General features: G+C 42.9%; 1 protein-coding gene across 8 annotated transcripts in view; it reads left to right on the top strand.

Annotated features, from left to right (window-relative positions):
• Positions 1-24,293, top strand: part of HECW1 (HECT, C2 and WW domain containing E3 ubiquitin protein ligase 1) — a 449,170-nt gene that overhangs the window by 374,738 nt on the left and 50,139 nt on the right. For all 8 annotated transcript variants that reach the window (XM_031013201.3, XM_063708510.1, XM_063708508.1 and 5 more), the window contains 7 exons: positions 1,466-1,571; positions 2,477-2,573; positions 10,105-10,188; positions 10,616-10,725; positions 16,537-16,657; positions 17,418-17,531; positions 18,369-18,521. In XM_031013201.3, the coding sequence (XP_030869061.1) occupies positions 1,466-1,571; positions 2,477-2,573; positions 10,105-10,188; positions 10,616-10,725; positions 16,537-16,657; positions 17,418-17,531; positions 18,369-18,521 (785 nt within the window). The remainder of the gene's footprint in view (positions 1-1,465; positions 1,572-2,476; positions 2,574-10,104; positions 10,189-10,615; positions 10,726-16,536; positions 16,658-17,417; positions 17,532-18,368; positions 18,522-24,293) is intronic.

The following is a 24,293-nucleotide window of genomic DNA, read 5'->3' as shown; positions in this document are numbered from 1 at the left end:
AGAATCACAGTGATTCTACATGTCCATTATCATGCTCTAGAACTGCATAGTTTATTGATCAGCAAAGTTTTCTTTCACCTTTTACAAAGGTGATTTTTTTTAATTTACAAAATTTAAAACTGAGCTAAGTTAGTTTTTTTGTTTTGATTTGTTTTGTTTTGTTTTTGAGATAGAGTCTTGCTGTGTCGCCCAGGCTGGAGTGCAATGGTGCAATCTCGGTTCACTGCAACCTGTGCCTCCTGGGTTCAAGGGATTCTCGTGCCTCAGCCTTCCGAGTAGCTAGGATTACAGGCATGCGCCACCATGCCTGGCTTATTTTTAGATTTTTAGTGGAAACGGGGTTTCACCCTGGTGGCCAATCTCAAACTCCTATCCTCAAGTGATCCACCTGCCTCAGCCTCCCAAAGTGCTGGGATTACAGGTGTGAGCCACCACACTGGCAAAATTGAGCTAATTTAGTTTAAAGTTAATCATCACAAGTATCAACTTTAGGCTAAGCAAGTTATTTATCTCTGAAGTTTTGTCAAAATGCCTAAGCTGAACCAAGATATTGGAAGCAGGCAGGCAGTGTGGAAGGAGTAAACAAGTGCTTTGCAGTCAAGTATTAGAATCCTGGTTATCCCCCTGTCTTACGGTTGTAAATCTGGGGAAACCTTACTTTTCCTGGATCCTCAGATTCCCTATTTGTAAATTTTGGTTAATAATGCTTATCTTGCAGAATTTGTTAGGATATATAAGATGCTATGTGAACAGAAGCCAGCACAGTGAATGCAATAACAGGCATTCAACAAAGAATGAATGTAATCAATACTATTTAAACAAGAAGTCCATTATACATTTGGTACTAAAGTTCAATGCTACCTTGGAAAGTTATAGGCGTACCTTACCAATGATATTTATCTAGGATTTATCTCTCTTTAACAAATTTATGATGAGAAGTGTTTCTTGGGCTATTCAGTGTATTAATTTGATTAATATTCATGACTTTGACATGATCACTTCTTTTTTTTTGAAACAGAGCCTTCCTCTGTTGCCCAGGCTAGAGTGATTTTGGCTCACAGCAACCCCTACCTCCCAGGTTCAAGTGATTCTTCTGCCTCAGCTTCCCAAGTAGGTGGGATGACAGGCACCTGCCACCACATCTGGCTAAGTTTTGTATTTTTAGTAGAGATGGGGTTTCACTATGTTGGCCAGGCTGGTCTCAAACTCCTGACCTTGTTATCAAGGTCTCAGCCTCCCCAAGTGCTAGGATTACAGGCGTGAGCCAGATGGCTTTCTTAACCATAGTATAGCACATCATCAACTCTACTTAGACACTTTTGTAAGCTTTCTTTTCCATCACTTTATTACTTTTTCGACTTAGGTGACTTCAAAATCTTTTACCCCTTAGGTTGAAAAACTGGTATCAAGAGACATCTGAAATTGATACAAATTTCTAATGCTTATGCTTTTATTCTAAAATTAGGCCTCAGAAGTTTCTAGAAACAGAGGAGCCTCTTTACTGGCCAGGCCAGGACACAGCTTAGTAGCTGCTATTCGAAGCCAACATCAACATGAGTCATTGCCACTGGGTATGTATCATGCTTGTTTGAGCCCCTGGCTCAAAGAATAGCAACACCTAGCCTTGATTTTTTGTTTGTTTTTCTGGTTTTTTGTCATGAACCCTTTACTATTCAACATTCTGTCTTTCCTTTCTCCTCTTTTAGGATATAGTGCACACCCCGACCCCTGCTACCATCCACCCCTCTGTCCTTTTCCCCTCTCCCTTCCTTCTCACCTATCTGTTCCCCTCCCTGTCTTTTCTATTCTTTCCCAAACTCTCAGGTCCTTTCTTCCTTATTCTATTCAGTGATTTGTTAATCCCGTGCACAAGAGCAAGGTTTAAATGAGGTGAATTTTACTGTTTTTAGACAGTTTTTAATGTATACCTCTCTTTCCATGTATGTATGGCATAAAGTTTGCAGTGTCCATTCCTAACTTCAGCCACCTCTTTCCAAAACATATGCCACTTGTATCAAGGAAAATGAAATGAGAGCATCTAAATGGTATTTCCATTATCACTACTGGGAAATCGACACATGGATTACTTTGCACTGATAAAGAATCTTTTCCATAACTACAGCAAAATGACCAAGAAAAGTTAGAAGGAAGAGAGGAGAACTCCTCTTATGGGAGAGCTATTTTGTTCTCCTTTACCTGTTCATGCAGAGATGCATTAATACCCAGTAAAGATCCTGAAATGTTAAGGACGATTAACAGAGATCTGGTTCACTTTTAGTTTGATCCCTTAAAAAATTATAATGTTATTATGTCACATTTTAAAAACTCTCAAGAGCTTGCATTTTTTTGATGAGTATGCTGCCTGCCCTTCAAACTCCTTCATTAATCCTGGTATCAAGAGCCATTTTCCAATCATCAGAGTGATTATCTCTGGGCTGCAGACTCAACCACAACTCTGTGCTTTTGTCTGTTTCAGCATATAATGACAAGATTGTGGCATTTCTTCGCCAGCCAAACATTTTTGAAATGCTGCAAGAGCGTCAGCCAAGCTTAGCAAGAAACCACACACTCAGGTAAGCCTCGCCCCTCACTCCTTGGAACTCTAGGTCTTTCCAGCCATTTTTCCTGGTGGGAAAACACCTCTGTGGAGAAAGAGCAGAAGCTTATTATACATTGTATTTGTGCATTTAAATGAGAACTTGAATCCTCAAGATGAAGGGTTCGGGGTTCCTGTATTCTGGGAAATGGCATAATCAGAGATGGTCATATTATCAGATTACATATCATTTATATGGTACTGAAATGATTTCCATTGATGTGGGGGGGGGGAGGACAGAAAGGAAACAAAATAGCTTCCATTAAAAAATTATTTATGTACAGCACTGTATAAATTACTTTTAGTTTTGAAATATAATTGTTGAACGGTAAACCAAATATTGAGCAGCCATGTTCGAAAATAAAAAAGCAAACAAAAAGTTTCTTGTGTGTTCTAACTACTTACATCTTATGCTTCATTAGGGTCATTTTTGAACAAGTGCCCCTGAAACTCTGAATCACATGTGGAAGGGATAGCGATCTAAAATGATAAAAAGAGAAAATATTCCCTGAACTTAAATCCTGCTTTCTCAACAAAATATTCAAACATCTTTTTCCTTTGGTTTACTCTCCAACGTTCCAAAAGCTGGAGAGGCATGGGGGTTGAGAGTACATCTCTTTGACGTTTGAATTTTCACTCCAACAGGTAGGGACTATTGATGGAGGCGTGTTATTCAACTCTCTGCCCTTAGTCTCCCAAATGGGGGTCACAAAGTGGGCATGGTTGCAATACTTACTTGAGGATGTGTAAAGGTTAAGGCAGGGCAAGCTAGAATCCCATCAACGGCTGCATTTCATTATTCCCTGCCCATGTGGTGCAGTCTTGTGAATGGGGCTGATACCTGCAATACCATACTCTGACTTCCTCGGGGAATCACTGACAGCTTCAAGTAGTCTCTGCTTTTCAACCCTTGCCACTCCCGCCAGAATGGATCATTCACTATTCTTTCCCCTCCAACACCCCCTCATTGACACCTCTTTTCCCTGTATTTTCACTCTGTAAATTAGAGCCACTACCCTCCCAGCTGTCCCTGATCTCCTCTCCTCCCTCTTCTTCCACCTCCACACCTAAACATTCACCTCCTCACACTCTCTCCTCCATCCTCATTTTCTCTTCTCCCTGCCATGGTTCAAGTTTAGGTGCTCATCATCTCTCTTCTGGACCATACAGGGGTTTCTCCTAAAATATTCCCTATCACCCTATCATAACCAGAGTTACCTACGTAAAGCATAGATTAAATCATGACCTCCCTACCCTTCAAAAAAGCTTTCATGGTTTCCATCACATATGAAATAAAGTCAAGATTTTTTTTTTTTTTTTGAGACAGAGTCTTGCTCTGTTGCCTGGGCTGAAGTGAGATGGTACAATCTCAGCTCACTGCAACATCTGCCTCCCAGGTTCAAGCAATTCCTGAGCCTCAACCTCACGAGTAACTGGGACTACAGGCATGTGCCACCACACCCAGCAAAATTTTGCTAATTTTTGTACATTTATTAGAGGTGGAGTTTCACCATGTTGGTCAGGCTGGTCTCAAACTCCTGACCTCAAGGGATCCACCCATCTCAGCCTCCCAAAGTACTGGGCTTACAGGTGTTAGCCACCTCACCCAGCCTAAAGTCAAGATTTCTAAGCACAATGCCCATGGTCTCAAAGTCTGGCCCTAACCTAACTCTCCATCCTGCACTAAGCTTTTCCTTCCAGGGTATTCCACCTCCACCACACAGGCTGCTCTCCTGCGTTTGTCTTTCCGGGAATGACTTCCCTGTTAAGGACATCTCATCCCATTTTAAAGACTCAGATCAAAAGCAAAAATTCAGTGATCTAGGCAAGCTTTAGTATTTCTTTTTCTTTGAGGGGGTGGGAACTTCCTGATGTTACCATGGCATTTGTTTTTTTGTTTGTTTGTTTTTAATTTTTTTTATTATACTTCTAAGTTCTGGGATAAATGTGCAGAAAGTGCAAGATTGTTACACAGGTATACATGCACCATGGTGGTTTGCTGCACCCATCAACCCGTCATCTACATTAGGTATTTCTCCTAATGCTATCCCTCCCCTAGCCCCCATTCCCCAACAGGCCCCGGTGTGTGATGTTCCGCTCCCTGTGTCCATGTGTTCTCGTTGTTCAGTTCCCACTTATGAGTGAGAACATGTAGTGTTTGGTTTTCTGTTCTTATGTTAGTTTGCTGAGAATGATGGTTTCCTAGTATTTCTTTTGTCTTGCTTTGATAGTATGCTTTTTGTGCCTCGAAGATATTTTTAGATCTCTCGTATTCTGTCATTTACTTGTGTCTCCCTACAGCACTCTAAGCTCTTTAGAGCAAGGCCTTTCTCTTCCTTGTCTTTGTGCCCACTCTGCCCCTTACAACCTGGTCCTCTACTTTGAAAATAGGAAACACCAATTACTTTTAGAGTGAATGAAAGATCTTTAGCATGAACAAGTGATCTTTAGCGTGATGAATGGCCACTTTCATTTATGTTCAACTCTTGAGAATTCTCTCCCCTGGTTTCATTACTGCACTGCTGCAGAAGGCAGAGTCATATTCAGCTACCTGAGTCATTCATTCATGGGCTGCTCTTTGACTCACCTAACAACCCAAGGGAATTTTCAAGGGATTTCCAGGGATGTTGTATTATCTTAAGGGTTTTTGACGCATGGTTGTTCTTGAACATTCTTTACGTTACTGATTCTACCATTAAGTAGTGAGTTCACTGCTTGCTTTGTGGAAGAATTTCAACTCACCAAAGACACAAAAGTCTCATTTTAATCATTAGAAAAGGTTTTTTTTTTAAGTAATTCCCTATATAAGTGAGTGGAATGTATTTCCAAAAGGCAGTAGACTGTTTTCATCCCTATTATATATCACATTACAACAATCCAAGAAACTTTAAATGTTTTGTTGCAATATGGGATTGTACAATTATGATTTTGCAGAGCTGGGGGAACTTGAAATCAGGCCACATTGGAATTGGAAAAAAAACTTGGAAATTATCTAGTATGGAAACTAATAACCTATTTTAAGGTTATGGACTCCTTTGAGATGCTGATGGAAGCACTTATGGACTCTCCTCCACATATAAATATAAACCTTTGAATATAATTTCAAATAGTTAATGGACCCTAAAGAAACTGTGGACCCAGGTTGAGAACCCAAATATTTCATCAAAAACAGAAGGCTCACAATGACTATCAGAAACTGGACTATGTGACGATAGAACTAAAACAGCAGAAAGCAAAGAGCAAGAACTTGTTCTTCAGGAGGTCAAGCTTAAGAGATGCAGGAAGCCAGGCCCTGCTTTCCATGATGAGGCGTCCACCTGCCCCTGAGTGCCATGTCAGGGTGAGTCAGATCCACTTTGAAGGTTCAGGAGTTGAAGAGAATACCACTCTCCTCAGGACCCCACCCAGAAGAACTCATGGCTTCCTCTGTGGTCCCCAAGAGCAGATGGTGACCCCTGTTCAGCCATTGCTATTCTCAGGGAGTCATGGAGTCTCTGTCTTGGGTCTGCAAAGCCAGTTGCTGGGTTTGAGTATGTAGAAAACTGTCCGGTTGACAGCAGTGACTTGCGGTGAAAAGCAGGAAGCCACATGTAGAGAAGGGGATGGAGCCAGAAAACCCAGAGGTTAATGGCATCTGTTATCTTCAAGGGGCATGGAGGTGGTCCTTCAACTAGTGCTTTGATTGTGTCACTCATCTGAATCAGGATTGTCCCAGGGCTATGTATGCAGTAGCAAGCAAAACAGACCTGTAAATTCTCAATGAATTTACAATCTACTGAGGGAGACAGATAATAGACAAGCTTGGGGTTTGTTTTTATAAGCCATATACAGCTGCATAATATGTTAAGTGCCATGAAGAACATGATTAGAATTCAGCAATAGTGGATAATATGCTGGTGCAGAGGAAGAGGACTTACATCCTAAACAGAACACAGGGAAGGCTTTTCCAAGTAGGTGATGCTTAAGCTGAAACCTGAAGGATGAGAAGGCATTGTCCCTTGAGATGCAAAGTAGAGATCAGGGAGAGAGTATGCAATGGCCCTGAGGCAGGAAAAGCTTAGATGTAGGTGAAAAATGAAAGAAAGCTAGTGTGGCCCAGGAGTAGATTGGGAGGGTAGGTGAGACCTACCATGGTGAAGTTGGAGAGGGAGGCCCTACCACCAACCGGAAACATTTTATTTGAATTGCAATTCTATTTGAGAAGTGATTGAGAAGTTTTCAGCTGGAAAGAAATATGATTGCATCTGTGTTTTTAGTGACCACAGATGCAATCATATTTCATCTGTTTTTCATGACCACCAATGAAATATGATTGCAACTGTGGTCGTTAAAAACACAGATGCAATGTTTGGGCAGCTCTGTGGGGAAAAGATAGGCTGGGGAGGGGCATAAGATGGAACAGGGGCTATGCAGGAGACTATTATATTCATCCGTGATGATGGTCGTGTGGATAATGGGAAAATATGGATGAAGAGAAGGGAGCAGTTTGGGGTGATACTGCGGATGCAAAAACAACAGGAGCTGATGACAGCTTGAACATGGTGGGTGAGGAGAAAAGAGTAATTAAGAATGACAGCCAAGTGTGGGGCTTGTGCAGGTCAATGGATAATGGCATCATTTACTGAGATGGGAAAGAGTGGAGGAGGAACTGGCTTGAGGAGAGGAAGAATGTCAAGGATTTTATTTTGGATATTGAGTTTTGAGGTCTTTGAAGCCACAAGCGGCTTCAAATGTCAAGATGTCAAGGAGGCAGTCGCCTGTCCTGTCCTGAACTCTAGGGAAAGTGTGCTCTGGAGTTCTCCCGATGGTCAAGGGATATATGTAGGAGAGACAGCTGGCATTCTTGCCCTTAGATGTCTTCCTCAGTTCTCAGTGCACTTTGGGATGGAGTCCCAGGGGCATCTGGAGGTCCCTCACACCACTGGCTATGCATGAAATGTTGCCAGACATGACAGAGGATATAATGTCTGGTGGAGAGCCACCAAAACTCTCAGAAAATCGTGCTTAGCATTCAGACACCTGGATGTGGTCCATATGGTGGTGCCACGATAGAACCACTGTGCTGGGTGGCACTTTCTAAACTGGGGACTGCACTTTGCTGCCCTAGTGGAGATGGCCCTCTCTGGGCTTCTTTTTTCCCCAGGGAGGGAGGCCAGTGGCTTAACCAGATGTTGATCCCTTGGGGCAGAAGGATACATTATGTGCCCAAGGTACATTATCATTGGGAGAGCATATAGATTTGAGGTCATTCATAAGGCCAAAATCATTAAATTAGAGAAGATTCAAGAGCATCTTCCAAATAACGGGGCTGTGAGGTGGTGTCAGGATTTGGAGGAGAAAGCCCAGGGCTGGGGTTAAGGACATAGGCAGAGGGAGAAGAAGGTGATGAGAGAGATGGGGATGTTCTGTTCTCTTTGCTGGGCTTTCACATGTTCCCTGCTAAATGACATGTGGACACTGCTGCTCCCTTTTTCAACCCAGTCAAAGAAGCCACTGTGAACACCCCCCAGGTTCTGGTGATGCCATTTCCTGCAATGGTGCTTCGCCCGCACTGAAGTTGGATCAGAGTGCATTTCCCTGTTTAATCCCATTCTGTCTATCTTTGTAGAGACTCAAAATCTTCCCTTCCCTTAAAAAAAAAGATCTCCATACCAAAAGGTCAAATTGATTATATTTTTTGCCTGAAAATCTCTAAGTTATGATGAAGATTTGGATTTATATTAATATAATCAAAGGGAGGAAAAAGTTGTACCTGCAGTATTTTGGAAAATAGATTTTTTTTTTCATTCATCTTTTGGGCCAGTCTCAGTGGCTAAAGCCTGTAATCCCAGCATTTTGGGAGGCTGAGGCAGGCGAATCTCTTGAGCCCAGGAGTTCAAGACCAGCCTGCGCAACATGGTGAAACCCTGTCTCTACTAAAAATACAAAAATTAGCCAAGCCTGGTGGTGTGCGTTTGTAGTCCCAGCTACATGGGGGGACTGAGGCAGGAGGATCACTGGAGCCTTGGGAGGTTGGGGCTTCAGTGAGCTGTGATCAGGTCACTGCACTGCAGAGTGAGCAACAGAGTGAGACCCTGTCTCAAAAAAATAAAAATTTTTTTAAAGAAAATACAAAAACCTAGCTGAATGTGGTAGCACACGCCTATAATCCCAGCTACTCAGGAGGCTGAGGCACAAGAATCATTTGAACGCAGGAGGCAGAGGTTGCAGTGAGCTGAGATTTTACCACTGCCCTCCAGCCTGGGCAACAGAGCAAGACTCTGTCTCAAAAAAAAAAAGAAAGAAAGAAAGAAAACAAAAGAAAAGAAAATCATCCATCTTTTACCACTGGGAGAAACTGAGTGAGGGGTATACAGGATCTGTCTGTTTATTTCTTATAATTACACATGACTCTAAAATTACCTCGAAGTGTAAAAATTAAACAAGAAAAAAGTTAAAGATTAAAAAAAACAGATCCTTAATTTTCCCTATTTCTGCTGCATCTCTTCAAAAAAGGCAAAAAATATTAACTCCTTTGAAGCATGCATACAATAGAAAGATTCTTGGATATGGTGTTTGTAATATTTGAATAACATCAGGGAAGCAAATTAAAAAGTTAATTTGATCCAAAAAAATCCTACTTATCCATAGACTTACTTGAAATAATTTGCCGAGTAGGAGTTGGAGGTTGTCTAAAAGGATCAGAATAGACGAGTTGTAGCTGACAGAGACAAAATTGATGCCTGTGCCTTGACTGACCTGGGAGACTGTTCTTGGTTCTTGGGGCCGGGCCCCCTCTGTGCCCAATGTGGCATCATAAATTTTCCATCAGGCACAAGATTTCTCAAGAGACACTCACCCCGCAACTCACTCTTTCCTCCCATGGCTTCCAACACGACATGAGCCAAGAACAGTCTTTTTTTTTTTTTTTTTTTTTTTTTTTTTTTTTGAGATGAAGTCTTCCTCTGTCACCCAGGCTGGAGTGCAGTGGCACGATCTCAGTTCACTGCAACTTCCGCCTCCCGGTTCAAGCGATTCTCCTGCCTCAGCATCCTGAATAGCTGGGATTACAGGCAGGCAACTCCACACCTGGCTAATTTTTGTATTGTTAGTAGAGACAAGGTTTCACCATATTCCTCAGGCTGGTCTTGAACTCCTGACCTCGTGATCCGCCCGCCTCAGCCTCCCAAAGTGCTGGGATTACAAGGGTGAGCCACTGTGCCCCGCCCCAGAACAGTCTTTCAGGAGCAATCTCTTACCCAGCTCCACTGCTGACTGTCTTAGCTACCTGAGGACCTAACTTTGCTGTGTTCCTCAGCTTCTGTACCTGTGCAAGTCTGTAGAAAAGCCATCCCTCATAGAGCATCCTGAGAGCCTGTGATACAAACTTAGAATTCTGCAAAATACACAGGACGTTAGGACATTGCTATTCAGCAGTATTGGAAGAGGAAATAAGAGATCAGAAGAAAATGTATTTCTGAGTTTATGTGTTGGCGTCTAATTTTCCTCTTCTTTCTCACATGATTCAGGGAGAAAATCCATTACATTCGGACTGAGGGTAATCACGGGCTTGAGAAGTTGTCCTGTGATGCGGATCTGGTCATTTTGCTGAGGTAAGGGGCTAGGCCTGAAATCCTTCTGGAAAAGCTTCCCTGGGCAGCTCTCCTCCATCACGGCCACCCTGAAAATGGCCTAGACTGAAAAACTCACCGCTTGTTCTAGAGGATTCTAGTAACTGCAACGCAAGTGGGACCCCACCCTTGTACCTGTGTCCATCACAGTCCTTAGATTTGCAATTGAGCTAGCAAGAGCTGCGTAAAGTACTTGATGGAGACTTTGTTGTAGGATTAATCAAGGTTTAAAACAACACTGAGAATTTGCAAGCAGCATGTACCTATCTTTCTGTACTACATTTAAATCTAATTGCTTTTGTTGCTTTGTGAGAAGTGTAAGTGCTGCTACCCCAATTCGTGAACACTTTCTCAGGGATGTAAAACTGACTTTTCCTTTTCTTTCTTTTTTTTTTTTTTTCATATGCAGTCTCTTTGAAGAAGAGATTATGTCCTACGTCCCCCTGCAGGCTGCCTTCCACCCTGGGTATAGCTTCTCTCCCCGCTGTTCACCCTGTTCTTCACCTCAGAACTCCCCAGGTAACAGGAATCTGGCCTAATAGCTCCTGTTAAGTGGCCACGTGTGTTTCCTTCAGTGAAGGTGAATGAAAGGCAACTGTATGTGTGTGTTCTTTCTCTCAGCCTTCCCAATTCCCTAATTGAAAACGCACTCTATCAGGTTTTGACAAATGGCTGCCTGTTTTTTGTAATGCCCCCCAAGCTAGAATGGGGTTTACAGTTTGAAATGGTTGGGAAAAAAATGTTTTGCTGGGCAGGTGGCTCATGCTTATAATCCCAGGGCTTTGGGAGGCCAAGCCAGAAGGATCACGTGAGTCCAGGAGTTCAAGACCAGCCTGGGCAACATAGCGAGCTCCCCTTCTCTACAAAAAAATTAAAACTAAGCCAAGTGAGGTAGCATGTGCCTGTAGTCCCAGCTACTAGGGAGGCTGAAGCAGGAGGGTTCCTTGAGCCCAGCAGGTTGAGGCTGCAGTGAGCTATGATTTCACCACTGCCCTCCTGCCCATACAACAAAGAGAGTCCCTATCTGAAAAAAAAAAAAAGAAAGAAAGAAAGAAAGAAAAGAAAAAAAATTAAGACAGTATTTTATGACATGTGAAAACTATATGAAATTTAAATTGCAGTGTCCATAAATAAAGTGTAATTGGACCCCAGCCATGCCTGTTCTATGCTAGCTTTCACACCAGACTTGAGTAATAGCAACAGAAACCACATGGTCTGCAAAGCCTCAAATATTTACTCTCTGGTCCTTTGCAGAAAAAGGTTACTGTCCCTGCTCTAAATTATTGCATTCCAAAGTCACTCTCCGAGCATTTCAAAGGGAAGAGCCCTTTCTGAAACATTCTGCCTTGTGACTCTGAATCGATTGCACACCACTTTTGGTGATACAGCTACTAGGAACCATTGTTATATATCCACAAAGATTCCAAAGAATTTTCTTACACATTTCAAAATTATTCCTCCTGTTTTCTTTATGTATGAAAATGAACTTGTGGTACAAAAATTCTTTGCAGGTATTTTCCATTCCAAGTGAGGGAATACATATGTTGAACTGTTTAGTGAATAAAAGATATTTTCGCCGGACACAATGGCTAACCCGCGTAATCCCAGCACTTTGGGAAGCTGAGGTGGGCGGATCACTTGAGCCCAAGAGTTCGAGACCAGCCTGGGCCATATAGTGAGACCTCATCTCTACCAAAAAAAAATTTTTTTAATTAGCCAGGTGTGGTGGTGCACGCCTTTAGTATCAGCTATTCAGGAGGCTAAGGCGGGATCTCTTGAACCCAGGAGACAGAGGTTGCAGTGAACCGAGATTGTGCCACTGCACTCCAAGCACTAGGCAACAGAGCAAGACCCTGTCTCAAAAAACAAACAATGAAAAAAAGGTATTTTCTGGATTCATCAAGATAAAGAGCTTAGGTCAAATCCATACCTCCAGACTGGATCCAGATATTGGAGAATTTTTCCATTCGTATTTGACTTGCATTATCACATTGTTGTAGGTTTCATTTAAAGTAAAAGAGATCAGTTTGAAACATGTAGGAACATCCTATCTCACAAGCTCTAGGGCCAGGGTTGGAGCTTGGTTTTTGAAGCCAGTGGTAAAATTCCCAAGAGAAACAGAACTTGGTAATAAGCTTTGTCTCTGAGAAGGGATGTCGCACTCAGTTAGTATTATTCAGTACTGCCGTAGGTCTCCAGACTAGAGTATCTTTTAGTCTGGTTCCTCCAAGTTGTAGCATTCAGAAGTCTCTCTTAGAGGTAGTTGTGCTAGTCGTTAAAATATGTTTTCAAGGTAGTATCTCCCTGTTGTCACTTCCTCCAAACAAGTGTACCAACAGCATTGTTAAGGAAATGTGCAATGCTTGCTACCTCTGACGCACAACATAATTAAATCCCATTGCCTAAAAAGACCAGGAGCTTTGCTGGAGCTGACATCAGTACAGTCACACACTTTTAGCACTCATAGGATGACCTACTTTTGGGGAGCGAAGACAAAAGTAAGGGGTTTGGGGGGAAAAGTTTGGAGAAGCTGTAGGACTGCATGATGGTCTGCCATGTTGTAGAGATTGTCCCAGCCTGATAATGTGCCTATGCTTTGGTCTACAGACTTTGATACTAGACTATGATGTTAACATCATTATATGGGAGAGATATCATATTGCAAATAGAAAAATAAGAGTAAATGAAGAGTTATTTCCTATATGAGAATTATTTGGATATTCTAAAAGGAATAAACTTTCCTGATAGAGATATGACTGATGCCGTGAATCTAAGTAATCATCCAATTCATTTTGTCAAAGTACTTCTTTATTCTCTAGCATTGACCACAGGGTCCTAGAATATGTAATCCAAATACGTTGATTTTAAACTTTACAATCCCCATTCTCTTAGACCGGTATGAAATCTACCCAGCTGCTACAGAGATGGTGAATCATGAAGTTTATGCCAAAGTACTCTGTAAAGCATAAATTATTTGAAAAATGCACAGCAGTCATCATGGGGACAGGTGATAGTACCAGCGGTAGTGAAAATCATAATTAATAAAATATACTGAAATGTGCTGGACAGAAAATTATACTTGCACTTACAGACCTGTATTCTAGTTCTGTGTACATCCCAAAACCTGGTATTCCACCAAGACCACTTCTTTTCAAGTGGTGGCCGTTGGTTCCCTCAGGCCCAGGTGTTTGGGGCCCAGGTAGGCGGGGCCCCAACGCTTCCTTCTTTTATCACTCAGCCATATCCCTCCCCTCCCTTTCTCCCAGTTACTGTCATCTACCAACCTTTTTCTCATTCTCAAGGCCTGTGGCCCCTGCCTTGTAGTCTTCCTCTCCTTCCCAAGCAGGTCCTTCCGTCCTCCTGGATGACTTCAACATCGACAGGGACCCTCATTCCGTTCCCTGGCTTCCCAGTCTCTAGACTTTGTCTGCAATGACTTTCTCCTCCCCTGCCTCAACCACTTACTCCCAAAATCACATTCCTGACCTTGTGATCATCTCCACAATCGCTAATTCAAACCTCCTCTTCTCTTCCAATGTGCTTGATCCACTACCCTTCCTACTACCACCCTTTGGCCTCATCAAGGCCTCTGGTTCACGGACTTTTCTCCTTTCCTTTCTAACGTCTTTCCCTGATGCAGCGTAGATTCTGCGGTTCATCATTTCAATAGCACCCTTGCCAATGCCCTGAACTCCCCTGGCCCTCTCCGATTTGTTTGTACCCTCTGGCAGAGCTTCACCCCTAGATGAACCTTCCTGTCTGCTTCCCCCACTTCTGCAATCAGGCACTCTTGGGTAAATTCACCTCACAAGGCAGATTATTAATTCTAAATTAGTCATCTCTCATCTCACATGAACCTTGAACACCCAAAGGAAAATTCTAGCACATTTTTTCAATCTCCTCTACTATTATTTCAAACATTTCCCCTAAAGCCTCCAACCCTCAGCACCCCTCCTCTCTCCTAGCAAATGACATCCTGTTTTACCTCACTGAGAAGTTGAAGCCATCCAGCAGAAACTTCTTCAAAGGCCTGCCCACAAGGCTAGCAAACCTGCACACATCTTCTCTGTCATCTCTGGAGGTCACGAAAGGAGGTGTCCTCGCTAAGCTCGCCATGAACTCTGGCCACCCAATCCAGCGGGCAGTTCTCAGCCTTCCTAATCTCCGGCAGCATGTAACATGACCAACTGCTGTCCCCCAACATCCCCTCTTCAGTTTCCTTCTGGGACACCACTCCAGACATCTCATCTACTTCCCTGGCCATTCCCGCAGCCTCATCCTCCCCTTCTATCATCCTTAAGTCTCAAACCCAGGCTTTTTTCTCCACTCAAACTGTGTATCTCTCCAGACAAAGGGACTATCATCAAAGACCAAGTTCATGCTCTTCCCCCACAAATGTGTTCTTTTTCTACTCCTCCCCGTCTCAGTGAATGTCACCGCAGGGTGTTCAGTTACAAAATCTGAAACCCACCTCTCCTTCACTACCTGTATCCAATTCATTGCTTCTTAAATATATCTCCTCTCTGCCCACTTCACTTCATCTCCACTGACGCCAGCCTAGTCCCATTTGAGCTCTTTAAATCCCCCTTGGTCCTCTGGGGTTTTGTTCTTTTCTGCAGGAAGATGAATGTTTTTATGATTCAAGTGACATCATGCCAGCCACTATGCAAGGGCTTCCTACTACACTTAGCATAAAACAAAATTGCTTAACAATGTACCTTGTCCTGTTTCATGCAGCTCCTGCCCACCTCTCAGGCCTTGTTTTTGTACCACTTTGGTCCTTGGACTCTGTGCTCCAGACAAACTGGAGTACCGCTTTCCATTCTGCCACAGGACCTGTGCACATGCTGATCTTCCACCTGGAATGCTCTTCTTCTCCCAGCTCATCTCCTCTCTTAGTTAAAGCAAAGCTTTTCTTGACCCATGCAATGTAATTTGTGCCTATTTATTCTTTAGATTGTCCCCAGAGAAGCCTTCCCAGACTTAGCCAGCAGATTCTGTGATCTCAAAGAACTGGTTTTCTTTCCTTCATGGATAGCAATCATTGTAACTTGTATTATATACTCATTTCTGAGAGTTTACCAGCATCAGTCTTCTCTAAATTGTAAGCTTAGTACCTGGAATATAGTAAGTAACTAATAAATGGTTATTGAATGGGCAAGCCTTGATTCTGACCACCTTTAAAACTTGGGTAAGAATGTTAATTTTCCATCCTTTTTTAAATTAAAAGGTATATATAGTAAAGTATTTACAAAGCACTCTAAATGAGACAAAAGTTCTCCTCTATGTAGAGTTAGTGAATTATTATTATTGTAAACTTTACTCTTATGATGCAAGGTCATCTAATATAAACTCTAATCTAATATAAACTCCTAAATGCGCTGAGCCTTTGTGTACAGGTATGTTTATTTGAGCATCAATAACAATACAGGAACATGATGGACACATGTACTAAAGTCCTACTTACCTCATTATAGTTTCAATCACTTCTTGTAGCAACTTACAAGAAAAGTTTAGTCTGGTTCAGCTTATGTTAATTATTTTAGATTATGCAAGTACAATTAAAGCTAAGAAAAATGCTCATCCATGTCCTTTTAAGAGAAATACAACTTGAAAGAATTAGAGAGGAAGACATAAATATTTATTCTCATTAGAACTCATAAATGAATGTAGTATATTATTTTTATACTATAGTATATTATTTCTATTTATTATAAAAGTCACTGAGAGAGGGATGGAAATGAAGGGCTTGTTGGAGAAGAAAAATATGGAGATGCCAGAATGTGCCTCTGTTGAGCTCTTGCTCCACTGTCACTTTGAGTATTTGTTCTTCCACAGAAAGTGATGACCTCATGCCTGTAATCCCAGCACTTTGGGAGGCCTAGGCAGGCGGATCACTTGAGGTCAGGAGTTCCAGACCAGCCTGGCCAATGTAGTGAAAGCTCATCTCTACTAAAAATACAAAAATTAACAAAAATTATCTGGGCGTGGTAGTGCACGCCTGTAATCCCAGCACTTTGGGAGGCCAAGGCGGGTGAATCACCTGAAGTCAGGAGTTTGAGACCAGCCTGGTCAACACGGTGAAACCCCATCTGTACTAAAAATACAAAAAAAAATCAGCCAGGTATGGTGGCACACACCTATGATCCCAGCTACTCGGGAGGCTGAAGTAGGAGAATCGCTTGAACCCAGGAGGTGGAGGTTGCGGTAAGCCGAGAGCACACCACTGCACTCCAGCCTGGGCAACAGAGCGAGACTCCTTCTCAAAAAAGAAAAAAAAGAAGAAGAAGAAGAAAGAAAGTGATGACCTCTGTGTGCTTCTCTCTGCAGGTTTACAGAGAGCCAGTGCAAGAGCCCCTTCCCCCTACCGGAGAGACTTTGAGGCCAAGCTCCGCAATTTCTACAGAAAACTGGAAGCCAAAGGATTTGGTCAGGGTCCGGGGAAAATTAAGTGAGTGCTCCAGTGCTTGGCACTGAATTCAGACAGTAGATTTTTCAATCCCTTTCTCCCCTACACCCTTGTAATATTGTTTTTGAGATTGGCTATTCTGGTGTGGTAGTGGTTATGGTCTGAAGCGGGGGAAGAAGGAAGTTGGGAAGCTGGAAGGAAAGAGGAAAGGACATTAAGAAATTGGAAGGGAAGCAGGAAGAGAAGGTAAGAGAGGGAAAGAGAATGAGAAAGAACAGAAGATTTTAGACAAAGGCATGTCGAAAATCACAGGGTAGACCTTTCCAGAAAACAAGGAATCTTGAACTAAATAAAAAATCTCATATTTTCCTTCACTTATTCTTGGGAAAAAAATTTAACTCATTGGTCAAATTTCAATTCTTGGTAACTTTGTAATTGAAGTCTAAGTAAAATGTTGTTTATATTTTCCCTTCTGGGTTTATTATTTTCATCTCAAAAAGCTGAACCCAAACTCAGGAATCTTAAGCAATATCCTATGAGTTGATCAAAATGAATTATCTTAAAAGTAGTTCCATATGATGGAATGCACGAGAAGTGTACACATTTTCCTTGTGCTCCTGATGTTTTGAAAAGCGTGTTCAGATAATCCCTCGATGAACTGACGGAACCTGGGTCCTGCTCTTTCCTCTCTCGCTGGAGAGGCTGGGGAGTGAGAACCTAAACCTGGACTCACAACTCACTTAGAACCCTGTCCAGCATCCTGACTTCAGGGCCACTGCTCACCACCCCTTCTCCTTCTCAGGCTCATTATTCGCCGGGATCATTTGTTGGAGGGAACCTTCAATCAGGTGATGGCCTATTCGCGGAAAGAGCTCCAGCGAAACAAGCTCTACGTCACCTTTGTTGGAGAGGAGGGGTGAGGCACCAGGAGTTTTATGCAGACACCTAAGCAAGGGTGGGCCAGAGCCTCAGGGTCAGGGGTGATTTTTCTCAAGAAGGAGCACAGTAGCTGTCAGCCTTCACCCCAATGGGATTCTGATCACATTCTCCCAGGAGGTCCTTCTTTTCAGGTATTGCCAAGCTTTAAAAAATGCCATGATCTTCAAAAACCTTAGATTATTGACATGCACAAGAGGATATGCCAACAATACAGTCCCAGGGCACTGAATCTTTCCTTTTTAGGTGGTGTACCCTTCTGAGTATCTAATTTAAAAAACTCTTTCTCTTAAAGTGCATGTATACAACTTCATGCCAAACTTTTCATATCATTTCAGTGATTTCATGGGAAACCACCTCAACCATGAAGGGCAAGCCCATGTAGGAAGGCGTATCAAAATGAACTTGGAAGCCTTTTCAGTCCACCCACATACACATACACACACACACATGCATGCACACATTCACTGTTGCAGGAAATTCTTTTATGTGTCCCACAACAAAGGCCTTGTATTCAATGGGCCAGCTGTGTGTTTTAGCTCAGAGGTGTTAGATGATCAAAAGAAAACACTAAGGAAAGCTGCCGTAAGAGTTTATTCATGGACATCTGGTTAAGAAACATCTCCAAACCAATTACTGCATCCTCATTTTCTACAGCAAATTGATGCTTCCATTGGCATTCACTCCAAAGAGCAGAGGCTGCTCTCTGCTTTCCCCAGCACCCAACTCTGAAAGGGCACACTAGAATCTGGGTGCAAACAGGTCCCCCCACCTCCGGGCACAGAATGAGCTTCCTGGACCTCTGCTTTCTTTGCAGCCTGGACTACAGTGGCCCCTCGCGGGAGTTCTTCTTCCTTCTGTCTCAGGAGCTCTTCAACCCTTATTATGGACTCTTTGAGTACTCGGCAAATGATACTTACACGGTGCAGATCAGCCCCATGTCCGCATTTGTAGAAAACCATCTTGAGTGGTAAGCTCCATAATGTTCACTTTCTTGTATTTGAAAGTTCTCCTCTTTCTTAGTCAGAATTCAGCAGCATTTCTCAAAGGCCACTGTGTTTACAGCAGTGGCCAGATGTTATGAGGGATGAGAGTGAATGACAGAGCCCAAGAAGGAAGAATCTGTTAGTCTTCACCCAGAACACAAGATGGATTTACCAAGGATGCTGATAATATAGCAACTGCAAATTGATGTGAGAAAGAATAATTGCCTACTGAGAAGACGCTAAGATCAGTAGACATAGGTCATGAATGTTGATAATTTTACTAAAATCATAGGGTCCCAGTGGAGGCTTCTTGGAGGTATTTATGGGTTTGAAATTCTTTCACCGTGGACCAGTGGCTTTAGCCCTGTGGACACTGGCTTCCGCATCTTACTGTAAAATACGGCTATTGGGTCAGATGATCTCTAAGCATTCTTCTGACTTGAAAATCCAGTATGTCTTTGGTTCCTGGGTGGTCTGCTGTTGAGGCATTCTATTACCACTTACCGATATGTATAAGAAGATTGGTATCAGTCAATGCTGTGCAGTTTTGTGGTGCAGATGTGGGTATTAGAGGTCTCCAGAAAGCTGCTGGGACACCTGGGATGCAGGCACTTTCCTGCTGCATCACCACATGCCTGATTTGAAAATTACCGCTGTTCTGACTGCAGGAGCTCCTGCTGTTGAGAGGGAAATGAGTCCTGGAGATGGCTAATGTGAGCTCTTCTGACATGACTTATTTATGCTGCTGTTGAAGGGAGCCATTGGGGTGACACCTGGGCCTGCTGGCCTTAGAACCCAAGTTCCTATAGTTTGGCTATAGAGCATCAGTATAACCCACCTGTGCTAAGGCTTCCAGATATTGCACATGCCTTCTCTCCAAATGCACTCCCAGCCCTGAAGTTCTTGAGATGAGGTAGAGTGAGTGAGTGCACATCAAGGGTTTGGCACAAGATGAAACAAAACGTGCCCTTTGTTGCCCCAGAACTTGTGAATAAGTGGATGATGGAGCAGAGCAGACAAGTCTCCGTGGACGGGCCCAAGAATGGAATCTTCCTCTCTCTGAGCTCACATTCAGGCAGGCTCCATTCTGATGGTAGAGAGTGCTATGACCTGTAACACAGGAATATACACATACACAGATTATACCTAATACAATCCCTCAACTAGCTCTTAGTTTGTGAGAATGAAATTTAAGATGGTGTCTTAGAGATCATGAATTGGAATCAGCAATCAACAGATTGCTGTTGATTCATCAAATATCTTACCGTATAAGACTATGCTGGGTAGCGTCAGGAATACCTTCGCTAATTTAACAATTATAAATTAAGCACATAGTATGTGCTGGGAGGATACAAACATAAAATGAGCAAGGTCTCATGCCTCAAAGAGACTAGTGTGAGGAACACATGAGCCAACCAACAATTACAATACAATAGCTTAAATGCTCACTTATGCGCACATGTACATATGTGGGCATATGTTTGCCTGAGATACATAGATAAGCCTGAGAATTGTATTCAATCACAAGGGAAAAATATCGCACTCTGTCCAAGTTAGGGGGTCAGGGAGTGGGGAGTGGAGTCTGTGAATCTTTCAAAAAGAGGAGACGGTGGCATAGGACAACAGGGACAAGTACCACGGTGGGATGAATGGAAGCTGACGTTTGAAGAAAACCTTGGTGTCAAGCATGCTTCAGTGCAGCCACAAAATAAGGCCACAGGTGAAGGCCTGATGGGAAGCACAGAAGATACTGTGACCCACACTTGGCTGGACTACCTGTTAAAAGTGGCCTCCGTCGCTTTCCACGGTGACCATGCCTTGCCTGCTGCCCCATCCCTGCAACCAACCTGGCTTTGTGGCCTTCTGCTCATCTATGCATTGCAGGACTGAAGAAGCTTTATAGATGTGTCCGTTACACTTTATCACATTAAGGAAGGAAATTGTGTGATACAGGGATTTTGCAAGAATTACCAAAGTTCTCTGGATGGATCCCTGATGAGGGCTTGACAGTGCCTGTCCTCAAAATGCAGGTTAACTGCTGTGTCCTTTGTTAGAGGACTTGGCCCCGCACTAAGCATGCTGAGTTTCATCCACTGATGTTCTCACTCATGTGGAGAGTATTTGTGATGCATCCTGGAAATGCAATTGCAGGTAGCTTTCTGAGCCGACTAGCAATCTAAACTGAGCCCACGGTGATGAGATTTTCTTCAATGCCACTCTTTGGATGCTGCTGACTTGTGATGAAATGGGCAGGGAACTCCCTTCTGATTTAAAGCTGCAACTCTGAATGCCTCAGTCCCGAGAGTCCTCAGCGTGGCATGCAGAACAAGCCCCTTCACCTCCACGGGGTCAGAGATCAGATTGTATCATGGCCCTCCATGTGGAATCACACTTTTCTTCTCTTATCAGTGGCTCCAAATTTCTGAGCAAGGGAAACTGGTTTTCTTTGCACAGAGCCACAGCTGACTGAACGTAAGCCACCTAGGAAGAGTCTCATTTAGATTTTAACAGGAAGCCCTGATCAGCTTTGGGACATCTTAACAAAACCATGATGCTGCAGTTATTCCTTTTGTTTATTTTTTGTTATTTTCTTGTTCCATGTGGCAAATAGTTTAACAAACAAAACATGCAGGTTTCACCTATCTTGTGCCCGAGTGGCTCGTTAAGCTCTTTGGCCAGCATTTTAGCAAAAGGAAGCTAGGAGAGCCCAGATCTGGTGATGTGGCTTTGGGTATTTTGCACAAAATGCTGGCAGTGTGTGGGTGCTGTGGCACCTGCCTGAAGACCTGTCGCTGTCATTCCTGCAGCCGGCAGGTCCATGACACTCAGGAAACCAGAATCCTGAGTCCTCAAATCTGATCGCTCACGACTGGTACCACTGGCTGCCTCTTAACTGCCCACAGCATGGGCATGGCTGCTGCTGATCTCGGGTCGGTGTCAGGTGCTCCTTCCACCTTCTGAGGGAGTTCATCAGGAGATTCATGGAGGCTGTGAAGAGGATGACAATCATCAGAGCCTGTGCATCACTCATAAGGAAACGGAGAAACCAAAAGATTACAAGGCTTTCTATGGGCACAGCCTTGACTTTGTAAAGCAGGACATTGTCCCTTGACACAGGACAAGCCAGGGCAGGATTTGGCCTGCAGGAAGGGCAGAGGTGCCTTAATGGACACCCACACCCTGCCCACCTCCCTTCACTCTGGAATCAGAGATAAGCATAACCACAGACCCGAAATAAACATGGCAAACCAGGTCAGCTTCAAAAGTTGTTGTTGGTTTTTTCCAAAAATAGAAATTTTATTCTCTAGTGAGGCATTATCAGAAAATGCTGTGAAATTGGTATTCATATTTTATAAAATTTATAAATGTATAAAACGCTGATGAGCTAAATGGATCTATTTTGTACTGCTGAGCGTAATTTTATATGTTATCATAATCATTAATGAAAATTAGATGAATTTAAAAGTCAGTTGCTTGTAGGCTAGTGAAATAGTGAAAGGACTAGAGTTTTCCTTTAACTGGAAGAATTATTACCACTTAACATACACACATTTAATACCAATTGGTTTGCTATGGAGGAATAACTGAGAAACCAAATGCACTGAGTAGAGTTTATATGAATGTTTCAACACAGCTGCTCTTACATGATTATATTTTTTTAATGCCTAGCAAAAATCCATTATAAGGCTTCAAAGGATTAAACATCACTCAGGATTGACACGGTACTCAGCTGTGGCTGGAGGCAGCATCTTTGCAGTGGTCAATTTTCTCTTTTTTTGTTGTTGTTATTCTGCTTCTTTATCCTTCGCTGACCTTCTTCTGCGTCCCATCCTCTTACACATTTTCTGAGATCCCTCTAAAAAATAAGCTCTATTGGAGCAGAGACACTTTTGTCTTGTTTCACTCTAGCACAACACCTGGCACTTTCAGGTGTTCAGAACATCTCCCCGACCACTGGGTGCATAAATGAGTATTATTCCACAAGTCATACCAGTCTCTTCCTTCTACCAGGGTTAAGATTAATAAAGTGCTCCCTCCTGCCATGTGCAATTAATTGCTCAAATTTCACACTTTTCTGTATTATCTGTGGTTTTAAAGCCCTTGCAAAGTCAGTGATAAATGCACATGTCCCTTAAGAGCTTTGCACTCTGGGACTCTGCTCTCCATGACGCGTGAATGCTGCTTGTTACTGAAGGAAGGCCTCCTCCTTCTTCTCACACTGCACGTGGTCCTGCAGCGGCCACTTCCAGGCAAGGCACTGCCCAAAGACATCAATGGAGAAACCCCTGACACTGTGTCCTTCCTCTGAAAGCTCCCCTTTGAGAGTGGGTACTTGACATTCTGGGCTTCCTGCTCCCTGTGTGTGGGCTTTGTATCCATTGGAATAGAGCCAGCTTAATCAAAAGCCCTAGCAGGGCATCATGATTCCACCCACTTCCTTTCTTTCTCGTGCAGTGTTGAGACATACGAATATGAATAAATATAGTGAAAATTCTGTGTTACACACATTAAGTAAGCTGGAAAAAAAAACTGTGGGTTTTGGTTTTTTTTTGTTTTTTGCTTTTGGTCAGGATTTTTGATTTTTGTTTTGTTTTGTTGCCTTTGGCCTAAAGAGACTTTCTGCAATTGTTGTTTCATTACTTATTTGTACGACTGACTTCCAAACTGAAAGGACCATGTCAAAGTCAGCAGTGATAATATTCAGGCCAAGGAGAGAGAGGAGATAGAGTCAGAAGAGCTCTTTCAAAGCTGGAGCCTATAAGGGACCACCCATGGACACTGTGGTCACTCAAGGACACAGCCCCTGCGAGACCTGGCCACAGCAGGGCAAAGCAGGGAAATAACACTCTCAATCAACACTCTTCTTCCACCCTCCAGTCCCAATGGCCAAACCCAACCATAAACCAGAGGACAGAGGCTCTCCAGATACTGCAACCCACAGTGGCCAGTCCCTAAGTCACAGAGCAGGACAGAAAAAGATGGGAAATTAGTGGAGGACAGGAGAGCAGGGAATGGAAAATTACCACAAGAGCCTCTACATTTCAGGACATTCAACCCATCCACCAGAAATCTTATAATTTACAGAACAGTGTGTGTCTGTTGTGTCTTTGATGACAGAAGTCTTGGAATACTATTCCAAATTTCTTTTTTCTTTTCTTTTCTTTTTTTTTTTTTGAGATGGAATTTCGCTCTTGTCCCCCAGGCTGAGTGCAATCTTGGCTCACTGCAACCTCCACCTCCTGGTTCAAGCGAGTCTCCTGCCTCAGCCTCCCAAGTAGCTGGGATTACAGGCACATGCCACCACGCCCAGCTAATTTTTGTATTTTTAGTAGAGACGGGGTTTCACCATGTTGGACAGGCTGGTCTCAAACTCCTGACCTCAGGTGATCCACCCTCCTTGGCCTCCCAAAGTGCTGGGATTACAGGCATGAGCCAACGTGCCCAGCCTATTCCACATTTCATATCTTCATTCTTTGATTATGATGATGTCATTTGCATATTGATGAGGCACTCATATGCTACTTTTTTATCCTTTTCATATTTATTGTATCCTGATTTTCTATCTTTAGGGATACAGAATTTAATAATTAAGCTAAATAATGAAGGATCCATTGAGAACATGCTAAATATACCAGGCACTGTCTAACAACATTATAACCCAGATATAATGTTATTATTACAACATTATAACTCACATACTGAGTTATCCTACTTTTACAGATGAGGAAAATGAGGTGCAGACATAAACAAAGCCA

The sequence above is a fragment of the Gorilla gorilla genome, chromosome 6 (assembly GCF_029281585.2).
Source record: "Gorilla gorilla gorilla isolate KB3781 chromosome 6, NHGRI_mGorGor1-v2.1_pri, whole genome shotgun sequence".
Lineage (NCBI taxonomy): Eukaryota > Metazoa > Chordata > Mammalia > Primates > Hominidae > Gorilla > Gorilla gorilla.
The sequence above is the reverse complement of the archived record's forward strand: the minus strand, read 5'-3'. Positions and strand labels throughout refer to the sequence as shown.